Source organism: Lampetra fluviatilis, chromosome 3 (genome assembly GCF_964198595.1).
Source record: "Lampetra fluviatilis chromosome 3, kcLamFluv1.1, whole genome shotgun sequence".
In the NCBI taxonomy this organism is placed as follows: domain Eukaryota; kingdom Metazoa; phylum Chordata; class Hyperoartia; order Petromyzontiformes; family Petromyzontidae; genus Lampetra; species Lampetra fluviatilis.
Window position 1 is genome coordinate 23425859 of NC_136277.1, and position 12653 is coordinate 23438511.

At 45.7% G+C, this 12653-nt stretch overlaps 1 protein-coding gene across 5 annotated transcripts in view; it reads left to right on the forward strand.

The window, feature by feature from the left end:
* Window positions 1–12653, forward strand: part of PTPRF (protein tyrosine phosphatase receptor type F) — a 201061-nt gene that overhangs the window by 172603 nt on the left and 15805 nt on the right. For 4 of the 5 annotated variants that reach the window (XM_078885304.1, XM_078885308.1, XM_078885313.1 and 1 more), the window contains 10 exons: window positions 98–340; window positions 2274–2425; window positions 2817–2828; window positions 3552–3664; window positions 4778–4875; window positions 7078–7201; window positions 7811–7986; window positions 9683–9802; window positions 10295–10455; window positions 12414–12504. In XM_078885304.1, coding sequence (XP_078741430.1) covers window positions 98–340; window positions 2274–2425; window positions 2817–2828; window positions 3552–3664; window positions 4778–4875; window positions 7078–7201; window positions 7811–7986; window positions 9683–9802; window positions 10295–10455; window positions 12414–12504 — 1290 coding nt within the window. The remainder of the gene's footprint in view (window positions 1–97; window positions 341–2273; window positions 2426–2816; window positions 2829–3551; window positions 3665–4777; window positions 4876–7077; window positions 7202–7810; window positions 7987–9682; window positions 9803–10294; window positions 10456–12413; window positions 12505–12653) is intronic. The other variant, XM_078885320.1, reaches the window with a different exon arrangement.

Below are 12653 nucleotides of genomic sequence, written 5' to 3' on the forward strand. Positions count from 1 at the left end.
ACGTTTGCCTGCCTATTCACCTATACGTGTGTTTTTATATCTCTACGGATATACACGTGTGTGCTCTACGTTTAACATGTGCTCGTGCACGCCTTAGATCCTGGACATGGAGGCCACCAGCCTGCATCTCACGCGGCAGCAGCGGATGTCTCTGCGTGCCAGCGAGCACCTGTTCGTGGCGGCGCACATGGAACGCCTCGAGCGGCCATTTGTGGTGGCGCGGTTGGAGCATCTCCCGCCCACGTTCCCGATTGGAGACGGGCACAGTCGGCGCCTGCAGCCAGGGCTCGCTTACCGAGTGTGCGTGCTGGCCCTGCTGCACGCACCTGCACAGCAGGCGGTGCGTACACACGCCCTTCCCATATTAGGAAGCCACTGGATTGGAAACTTGTTTCTTTAGAACTGCTTTTTGTGTTCGGTTTGTTGTCCTTCCCCCGCACCTCCGATGAGCACGCTTGGCTTTTGCGGTGCGAAATAAGTTCAACGTACATACACACGCGCCCATGTCCATGCAAGCATGCGCGCGCGTCAATGCGTGTGTACTCTGGAAATGGAGTGGTGGCGCACTGGTTCAATGCCCGCTCATGGCCAACACCAGTGATGATTATCTGGTCTTGGGTCTCCCCTAGGTCGACTCAGCCTCAAATGAGTACCTGAAGTAGTGTGTAAACATGGCCACAAGGGAAACAAAGGCCGCCCAGCTTGATGTTGACCACCCACCCCCTCATGTGTTATGCCGGCCTTCCTAGGTGCTCGCTAGTAGCACTTGTCCCAACAGTCTGTTAAAGATAAAATAGGGGACCTTTGGCATGTGGGGAGCGGTAGTGGAGCCGCTAGCATGCTCCATTATGAACCCGGCAACCCGAGTTCAAATCCCGCTCACAGCCAATATCGGTAAGAAATATCTGAACCAGTCCTGGGCCTCCCCGAGGTTGACCCAGCTTTGTGAGTATCTGGTGCAGTGTCTGAACATCACCACTAGGAAGACCGAGGAGGCTGGGCATGGTTTGAGCCACAACATCCCCTCATGTGCCATTTGGCCTTCATAGGTGTTTGCTAACAGGTCATGCCCCAGCAGTCTGTGTGAGACTGTGACTGTGTGATTCACTTGGCCTCACATTGCACATAGCCTGTCACAAGGGTTGTGGCTAGATTGAGAACAATGTCGTTTAGTGGCAAAGCTGGCTGGTGTGATTATTAAAAATAGGTTTTACCCTTTCTAGCAATAAAACGGGTGTTAAGATGTTCTAACGCCAAATATATACCTTTTGCAAGGAATCAAGTCTGCGTTAAGCATAAGTGAGTGAACGTGCTTGCTGTCTCAATTGTATTATGATTCTGTCTCTGTGCATTATTGTTCTGTATTGCTCTCTAAGGGGGCTCCTCTTTGTGATTTTCCAAACATCAACCTCTTGGCTCTTTCATGCTCCCACTACTCGTCATGGCATGTTCAAGCATGTTTGTGTTGGATGCTCTAATTTATTTTTCTCATGGTTTTACATGGCTCTGTGTATCCACTGTTTTGTTTGGCGTTTTGATACTTTTTTTTCAAAACATGCTTTTCATAGTTGCAGATTGCCTGTTTTCTCTTTACTTTGCCCACCACATTCAATACACAGCCCAGTACAATATTAGTAATTTCATGAATTCAACGGTGTTACATCCATTGAATAGTTTTGCTTCTTGAGGGATGTGAATCTGTTGATTAATCAGTATAAACTCTAATACCGCCTGAACTAGATTTTCTACATTAATGAGCTTGTTTTTTTTTCCTGTCATTAGTTTTTCTCTACTTGTTCACAGTGTTGAAGTGTTCCTTGTCCCTCACTTCCTCTGTTAAATTTGCTGAAGATGGAAATACCTCTGATTATCTGGGGTTTATCCTTGAAAATCAAGTCAATTACATTTCAGATTTCTCTATTTGGGCTCCTCCCATGTCCATTTCTTATGGTCCATTCTTTTTAAAAAAGGGTCCATGAGCTACATCTCTTTGCTGGCTGCGATTTCTAGGAGACATTTCGTTCCTCACTGACATTACCAATTTAACCAATCATCTTACGTCTGTTATTGTTACATACCTTTGCATTTGTCTCACATCACGATGTCGGGAGCATATTTTGCCATAATTTCGATGTCTTTTAATTTATTCATACATTTGGTATACTTTTACATCTTGGTAAATTATTGTCGTGACATATATATGAATTGAAGTATATGTTTTATATTATTAAGTATATTTCTGCATTCGTACGTGTGTGTGTGTGTGTGTACAGAGCGTGTATGTGAGCAGCCCGTGCTCTCCACCTGTTCTTCTGGAGGCACAGCCTGTGATTGGGGAGGACGAGGGACTTGTGTGGGTGGTGGGACCCGTACTAGCGACCATCATCATAATTGTCATCGTCATCGCCATCCTCCTCTACAAGAGGTGACATGACCGTTATTATAATAAACACACCACCACCATCATCAATCATTGCTGGTCAACACCATGATCATGATCACACCCTCACCATTATCAGTGACAGCAGCACCCCTACCAACGTCAGAATTGACATCGCCATCATCCTTACAGGAGGTGACATCAATATCACCATCAACCTCATTTTGATCATCACCATCATCAAAATGATCATCACCATAGTCACCGTTATCGCTTAATTCCTATCTTAATTATTCGCACCACTATCATCACCAACAGCATCTCCAATTGTATTATCTCCCTGTATATGGAAATCACCATCACCCACATTTGCACAATCATCACCATAGCAAGCAGTTCTGTCTGACTATGCGTCTATGTCTTTCTTTGCTTTCAGCAAGCCAGACAGGTAACAACCCCTTCACATCTATCTACTTTGAAAATTCAACTGTCATCAAATGTACCACTTCCCTACCTGGTCTATCAATGCAGTTATATCAACACTCTGCTTATCTGGCTCTAGAAATTTGGTCGTTGCATCGCTCGATTTGATCAAGCAACTCAACTGACATTTATGTTCTAGCATGCAGCTCATTTACTGGAGTCTCACATTTATTTTAAATATTTCTTACATCGATCCAATTTAAGCCGTATCATTCGCTTATTAATTTAGGCAGCACCGCTTACCTCTCTAACGTCTAGAAAGATTCAGCTACGTAAAACGTTCCGTTGTCTTTTCTACCAACTCAGTGGTCATGTCACTTGCAGTCCAACATCCACTTTTCCACTATAACCAACATACGCAACGAGAAATGTATAGCCCCCTTGTTTGGTCTATTGGTTCGAACTACACTTGAAGAATGCTTATCTTGGTTATCAATGTAACTACCTTTACACGGTATCTACAGTCGCAATCCAGTGTTATTCATCAGTTTTTTTTACATCTATTGTAATTTGATTTGCAAGACTATAACTTCAACTGTAAGCACACCAATTAATGGGTTATGCAGCCTAGCAATGAAAATTATTATTGATACCATTGCTTATGCAGACGAGCAATTCAATTGCATTTAATGTGGCACTGCTTATATGATCTAGGGATACTAAGATGACGATGTGCGACTTGTTCCAGGTCTAAGCGGGAGGCGGAGGTTAAGGGCTGCCTCCCGGCACCCAGCAAAGACACAGGGCACAGCGGCAGTGCCGACCCAGTTCAAATGCGTCGGCTTAACCACCAGACCCCCGGTACAGTACACGCATTTACACACACGTGATTATAATTGCACACACGTAATACTTGTGTACGAGTACATATGTACAAACGTACTAGGCGCCACTCACAACTAAGCGGTAGTGATGATAACACGGCGCCTGTGACACTGTAGGACAACTGTGAGGGCTTGTGGAGTGGCAAAGGATTGCGAGCTGGTTACGGGGTAGACCGTGGTATCATGGGTTGGCTGACCTGAGTGACTAGCAGATGTACTACTCGCACATCCTACTATGCCAACTCACTTGCGTTTTATGAACTCGATGCACTTCTCATTGTTCTGAGTTTCACTTCTCCACCTCCTGAATGTTGGTTCTGATGGGTTAATTATATTCAGGTCTACAGATTTGAATTTGATTAATCTGGATTTAGATTCATGCTATTCGCAATATATAGATCCACATCCATTTACAGGCAAACTAACTGTTCAGAGTAAGATGAGGAGCCCTTTTTCACGTAGCAAGATGCCCCTTTTTTGCATATAGTTGAAGGTTTATGATTTGGTGGCAGGGGGATGTGTGCTAGAACAGAGTTTGACACTGCCCTACAAACCCGGTCACCTGATTTCGATTCGCAATCAACATCAATGGTGAATGATGTCCATTTTTATTTCAAGTTTCACTTGTTTAACCAGGTCAGAACTCAAAAGACCAGGGTAGTATTTTTTGCAAGAGTTACCTTGACCATAAATCTGCCAGTCGGGGGCAATGAATGTTAAGTTTGCACATGAATAATTTGCAGGTGATTTTTGGACCCTGATGCCGGCCTTGCAATGGCCGACTCTTGCGAATTACATTGTGGGTATGATTATGATGATTACAACCACTAACAAGCAGGACAGCCGCTGGATTCAAACTGTGAACCTCTGCAACAAGCAGCGAATGCGATGACGTGGGTTTGCAAGTGTGCAACTGTCCGTGCATGTATTTCTCCGTAGATTTGAATTCTCTGTCAAAATAGATGCTTGTAATTGACTGGCATTTAGGCTTTTTATGTATGTATATATATTAAAGAGATTCGTGTACAGATTTTAAAAGAGCATTCACATGAATGGAGGATTTTTCTCTTCTGCTGGGGCCCTGTGCCAGGCATGGAGATGCATCCGCCTATCCCAGTGTCAGAATTTGCGGGTCACGTGGAGCGACTGAAGGCCAATGACAACATGCTCTTCTCACAGGAGTATGAGGTGAGGAGGGCGAGATATCACCGGTCTATAAAACGTTGACTGACTGACTCGACTCCCGACGTTGACCCGAACACTAGATCTACCTCGATTTAAAGCTTTCGTGACTGCAGGGATTCATCTTCTTGGTTCTTTCGGTAAAGTCACGTAGAAGGGAAATAATAAAATAATAAAAGTAAAACATAAAAAACATAACGCAAGCAGCCGTCCTCAGGTGAAGAACAGGTCTGTCGGGAAGACAGCGTCATTTATTATGTTTTATTTTTATTATTTTATTATTTCCCTTCTACGTGACTTTACCGAAAGAACCAAGAAGACTAGATCTACCTTAGAGCTAGCAATGACACTGACACTCCTGACACTAGCCCCTTCACACGAGCACTGGCCCTAACAATAGCTTAAGGCATTTAACACAAAGTCTGAACCATAATACTGTACTGCCTCTAACTCTGACTAATTCCAGCACTGACCAAAACATTAACCAATTAGGTGATAGCTTCATATTTCATCTGGATGTAATAATACATAGCACTTACAACCATAATTATACTGTATATAGAGTTTATGTGCCTGTATCTACTTATATGTGCTTAATCAGTGTTCATTAACAGAAATTGCCCCAAGATTCTACACGGATATACAGAGAATATTTGTATATATCTGTGTGTATATGTGTATTGTGTGTGTCTCTGTGTATGCACGTTTTGCCATGTGTTTAGATTTAGATGCTATGTAAGTGTAATAGGTGTGGTTATGTTCGTGATAAATCGTTAATATGATCGTGCCCTCTAGTCATGAGTGTGTGGGGATGGCGTAGGTGCAACATAGATGTGACTAGGATTGTATAATAGCGGCATGGGTGACACTGGGTCGCCATAGGCTTTGAGCAGATGGGCTGTACGTTAGGCTGCTCCGCTTCCAACGGGAACACATATGCGGGCACGTGAATTTTAACTTGCAGAGCCGCATCGTAGGCGCTGAGAGATGGCGAGATGGCTCTATCAGTGGGCTGAGTTGTAACCTGGTGTGATCGTGTTATGGGCCCTGTTGGCATACGATTAAACAGGCGCCATCGTGGACTATCGTTATTTCCTGTAAGCTCTCTTCAACTAAACTCTAAAATTAAACTATTTATACTCTTTGGTTTTTTTCGGTAAAGTCACGTAGGTTAAAAGAAAACAAATTAAATCACGACGTTTCGGAGGCAACACAAGCTTCCGTTTCAGGTGGAACCGTCACTTGACACAGCAATTTTGCTGTAACGGTTCCACCTGAAGACGGAAGCTTGTGTTGCCTCCGAAACGTCGTGATTTAATTTGTCACTTGACACAGCAATTTTGCTGTAACGGTTCCACCTGAAGACGGAAGCTTGTGTTGCCTCCGAAACGTTGTGATTTTATTTGTTTTATTTTTACCTCCGTGACTTTACCGAAAAAACCAAAGAGTATGGATCCTTGTAGTCACGAAAACTTCAAATCTAGAATTTAACTATTTATATTTTACCAGATAAGGCTCACTAACTTAAATAGCTCATTTAAGGTTGAGTGGACCTATGCATCCTGCACACACCCACACTGTGCATGCTGCAAATTGTACATGCTGCACACAAACACACATTAATACATACATATATACATGTATAGTATATCCTTTATAAATAGGTGTGAACTTATTGAGACAAAAGTATATATAGAAAAGAAAAACCTCTCCCAAAGTATGTCTAATTTTATCAGGTAAGCCCCGCCGAGCTATGTAGCTCTTTTTCAAAGCGACCTGGCCACAAATGATAGCTCAACGAAGTGGAGAATCACGTGGAAATGTATAGCAGCCAAATACTCTGAATGCGTGTTTATAAATGTGGAGGGGAAAACCGGAGGACCCCAAAGAAAAATGCACGCGACCACCGGGAGAGAGAACATGCAAATATACAGCAGGCGTCGGGGTCGGGTCCGAACTTTTGTGTGCAGTGGCAAGCATGTGAGACACAACGCAAGAGTACTGCTGAACTCTAATATGCTAATGATAACCACCGCTGTGTTCTCAGTAAGATCATGGCCAGAAAACCTAAATGCAGTTGGCATGGGTTAGATGTTTGTGCGTGTCGTATTTACGTGCTTTTTTCTTCGTATCAGAATTTGCATGAATATGTGTGTGTGTGTTTGTCATTGTATGTTTATTCATACGTATGTGTTCTTGTATCTTTAGTCTATAGACCCAGGTCAGCAGTTTACGTGGGACCACTCCAACTTGGAGATCAACAAACACAAGAACCGATACGCGAACGTGGTCGCCTACGACCACTCGCGCGTCATTTTGCACACCATCGACGGTGACATGCTCGCGCAATCACTCACCCACTATTCGCCAACACAATCTTACTAACACACAAACGCACACACACTGGTACACTACAACGTGCACACTCACCCTCACGTATTCTCTCAATAATTCACTCGTTAGCTTTTGATGTAACAGTCAAGTTGGTGTGTTCATGTAAAATGTTGCTTGCGCTGTGAATGATGATGATTGTGTTGATGGCAATGAAGATGATCTTAGTGTTGATACTACTGCTACTGATATTGGTGATAATAATAAATGTACCATTTGTGGTACCAATTGTCATGATGATGGTGGTGATGATGATGAAGTGTTGATTACAATAAGGATGGTGATGCTGATGCTACTACTGTTGCTATTGATGATATTTTGTTTTAGTTACTGTTGAAGCTGCTTTTGCTCCAATTAACATCGAGGTTAATGGTGATACTGCTCATGATTTTAATGATAATAGTTTCTGAGTGAGTGTTGTTATTGTTGCTTATTCCACCATGGCTGATGATGCGGATAGCTTCAGTGGTGATGTTGCTCCTGCTGCCGGTAATGCCGCTCCTGACAACCGCTCTTTTGCCACCACCTCCGTCAACGCGCACGCTCGCAGGTGTCCCAGGCAGTGACTACATCAACGCCAATTACATTGACGGCTACCGGAGGCACAACGCGTACATAGCATCACAGGGCCCGCTCGCGGACACGGTCGCCGACTTCTGGAGGATGGTGTGGGAGCAGCGGAGTTCCACCATCGTCATGATGACAAAGCTGGAGGAGCGCTCACGGGTATCTATTAAACTAACCTATTAAAAAAATATATTTTAGCAGATAAGGCTCGCTGAGCGATGTATCTGTTTTTCAGAAGCGACTTGGCCACAAATGATAGCTCAACGAGGTGGCTTATGATGTGGAAATTTTTCTAACAGCCAAATACTCTAAACGCATGTTTCTAAGTGTGGAGGGAAAAACCGGAGGACCAAGAAAAAAAACTCACCACCACGGGAAGAACATGCAAACTCCAAATATACAGGTGTCAGGGTCGTGATCGAACCCACGACCTGTATAGCAGGCGAGGCAGTTAACATCTCGTCACTGTGGCGCCCTTAGATGCCAGTAGCCAGGCGCCAATTCAGCCGCAGAGAACTGTCACCGAGACTTGGCACACAGCCATACCCATATGCGCTAACGAATATGCATGTATACTGCTGCAATGGCATATACTATGCTAACGTCCACAACCTCAGTAAATTCTGTGGTATAGCACTATCGCACTGTATTTCCACATATGAATCTTATGGCGGGACCCCGGGGTCCCATAAGCCCCCGGCTCTCACATAAACTGCGTTGCGACGTCATTTTATGTCTGTTGAAGGCTAACGATACGGCAATCTTTTCCTCTCGACGAGCTCTACACGATGCGCTAATCAAAGTTGAAAAGTTTTGTTTCTTCTGCGCATTCGTCCGCATTGCGCTTGGGCGACATGACAACAAAATGATCCGCGCTTGGTGGGTCGCGGCATTTATGTGCGTGATGGGATGGAGTCGCCAAAAATAAATTCATCAATTACGATTTTGACTTCCGTTTATTCGGGACCCCGGTGTCCTGCCATAAGGTTCATATATACAACATGTACTTCATTCAATTGGCTGATCAGCATTCACTCTATTTCCTGAAGATCAGTCAGCCAACACTTCAAGATATTTCCTTTCAGTGACAAAAAAGCCAGCTATTATCAATTTCACCTGTAACTATGTACCCTTCTTCTAGAGTATGGCAAATGTGTCAATTATACGTTCAGGTTTAAGTTTGTGAGCCAAGTGATGGCTTCTGTAGTAGCATGACCAATACTGACTGGTCCGTCAGAGAGTCGACGTAGAATGCAGTTGTTGGCGACATGCTCCATTGTTTGGCTCGAGTGGCCGCAGTCACACTGCGGGCCACCTATAATGTCTCACTGGTGGAAGAGGTGTGCACAGCAACGACCCGTTTATCTTCTGAAGCAGTCGATGATGGGAGCCACCACAGTGTTTTTATCAAATCAAAGCCACGTGGAGCAGTGGTGAGGACCTCGATGAGAGTTTTATTGGGAGCCTCGGCAGAACTCCACGGTGTTCGCTAGCGGTCTTCAGTTGAGCCTGCTTCATCCAGCCGTCTCGTGCGGTGATCCCATATTGCCAAATCTCAGATGAGTTCGTTGAGCATGGCTTGTTGTCGTGGAATACCAAGACAAAGATCCCCCGTATAGCCTTAAGAGACTGTTGGGGCAAGTTCTGTTAGCGAGCACTCATGAAGGCCGGCATGGCACATGTGGCATATGTACTCTAATACAGACACATGTATATACTATGTACACTCATTTCATACGTACATAAATAGGCAAATTCCCACAGTTGTGTAATGCTTATATATCTGTGTCTTCCTGTGTCTTCATTCAACACCCTTGTACATTTCGATGTCTGTCTCTCCATTCTCCCTGTGCAGGTGAAGTGTGATCAGTACTGGCCCAACCGGGGCTCCGAGTCATATGGCCTCGTGCAAGTCACACTCACGGACACAGTGGAGCTGGCAACATACAGCACACGCTCCTTCACTCTCACGCGGGTATGCACACACATACACACATGAGTGTACCACGAAAAAGATCCCCCTATAGCCTTAACAGACTTTGGAGGCAAGTACTGCTAGCAAGCACCTACAAAGGTCAAACACGGTGCTCGAGGGGGTGATGTGACCAGCTTTACACCCGGCCACCTTTGTCTCACCAGTGGTGATGTTTTACATACCGCACCAGGTACTCGTTGAAGGCCTAGGTAAGGCCGAACCACACCAACCTAGGTGAGACCCAGGACTGGTTCTGATATTCATCACTGATGTTGGCAGTGAGGAGAATTCGATCTCTGGTGGGGGAATGGTTAAGACCTTAATGGTGATGGTGAGTTAGAAACCCCTGATCCAGTGTTTACTAAAACCAAATGATTTGCACATACCCCCCACTTCCCCTTGACTCTCAATGCTACAGATCTGGGATGTTGTTTGGTTTTGCAGTTGTACGGTTGTTACATAATGGTTGTTGTGTAATTCTTGTTGTTGTAGTCTGGCTGTACGGAGCGCCGGGACGTGCGGCAATTTCAGTTCACGGCGTGGCCGGACCACGGCGTTCCCGAGTTCCCGACCCCCGTGCTCGCCTTCCTGCGCCGCGTGCGCGCCGCGTGGGGGAGCTCCGCTGACGGGGGCCCCCTCATCGTGCACTGCAGGCAGCGATCACAACAACAACACTACGACGATACACCAACAACACCAATATACAACAACAACAAAAACACAAAGATACTACCACAACACCACCACCACGATACAACAATGCCACAATCATACAACAGCATGATGTGGAGTGCCACGGTGGCAAGATGCCTTGCCTAGTTTGCAGGAGGTCGTGGGTTCCATCCCGTCCCTGACGCCTGTTGTATATTTGGAGTTTGCTTGTCTATCCCCGTGGTCACATTGATTTTTCTCCGTGTCCTCCGGGTTTCCCCTCCACATTTAGAAACATGTGTTTAAGAGAATTTGCTGGCTATACATTTCCACATGACGAGCCACTTCGTCGAGCTATCATTTGTGGCCAGGTCGCTTCTGAAAAAGAGCTACATAGCTCAGTGGGCCTTACCTGGTAACATTTAAATAGTTTTGTAATAATTTAATGCGACAGTCACAATAACAACAACACAGCAGCAATCACACCACAACAACATTCCCACAACATTCACAGTCACAACAACACAATAACCCAATAGCAATCACCAAACCGCAACAACAATAACAATAGCTCAACTACAATCACCGCAACAAAAGAATAACAGTTACACAACAACAAAACACGTTTAATCACAGAACAACAACAACAAGCACTGTCCAACAGCCGTCCGTGGCCATTTACACATGTGCATAGGGCCTTCAGTTTCATAGGGGCCCTCCAAAATGTTCCGTTTGTCTCTCTGTGTCTTATTCAGTGTCTCACTCAGTGTCTCTATGTTTGTCTCTGTCTTTCAGTGTATCTTTCTGTGACTGTCTCCATGCATGTTGTTTTCTTTATCTTTGTTTTCATGTAAAGGAAAGCCATACAGTATTTAGTTATTCTTTCTCCCCATGGTGCACATCCCACTGTTTTTGCGCTGAGTGAGATGTGACGATATTTTAGATGGTATATAAATCCAAAAGTGTATTGCATGCACTCACTCTGTGCATGTCTATGGCTGTCTCCACGTCTCTCTCTCGGTTTTCTGCACGTCTCTATACCTGTGACAAGGGGGGCACTCTTTCCACATCTGCACAGGGGCCCCACTTTGTTTTGAGATAGCGCTGACAACATTACAACAGCACCAGAGCTGCAGTACTACAACACAGTGATATCATACAACAATAATAATCATGCAACAGGCATACAACAAAGTCTTCCTGGACAAATAAGCACAGGGCAGAGCTCATCTCTGCTACTGGCCTTGAGCCAGTACTGAAAGTCTCCCATTGTAATGACGGGGTTCAGTGTTCTGAAAGCACAACCACTGTTGACTTCCCACGCAGCAGTGCTACTCATACTGGTAGAAACCTCCTGGTTACACCAACCCACAGGGGATTATTGTGTCCGTCTGTTCGTTGTGCAGGGAGGGGCTGGGTGGGGAGGGAGTGGCTGGGTGGGGAGGGAGGGTGGGGAGGGGCTGGGTGGGGAGGGTGGGGCTAGGTGGGGAGGGGAAGGGAGGGTGGGGAGGGGCTGGGTGGGGGGTGGGGCTGGGTGGGGAGGGGCTGGTCACCCCGTGGTGCCCTTATAAAACTCAACGTGTAACCCACTCACGCCGGCTTGTGCCCGCCCTCACAGTCAGGCATATTTGCGGAATACACCACGCCGCCGTTGACCCTGGCCATTGACCGAGCAATCCAGCATTCCTACCAGCTCCCTCCGCAAGAATGTGTTATCAATCCCAGAGGGATGATGCTGATGGGCCGTACTGGCCACGCAGTCATGTCAAATGGACACAACCGCACAACAATCACACAGTTACGGTCATAAGGCAACAGTTGCAAGCAGCAAACACGCAATCCTCTAACCCCAGATCGCTCAGCTGCTGACCTCTCACACCTTCACTGCTTACTCCCTGACTTCTCCCTCTTGATCTCTCACTCAATCCTCTCGACCTCTTCTCCTTTTGCTGTCCCACAGTGCGGGTGTGGGTCGCACGGGCTGCCTCATCGTCATCGACGCTGCGCTCGAGAGGGTGAAGCACGAACACACGGTCGATGTGTATGGACAGGTACGGCAACAGCACGACCACAGCACAAATTACAGCAGGTCTACAGCGCGGCTACAGCATTACCTACAGCAGTTCTCCAGCACAACCACAAGACAACCACAACACGACTACAGCAGATCTACAGCACAACTACAACAGATGTACAGCAC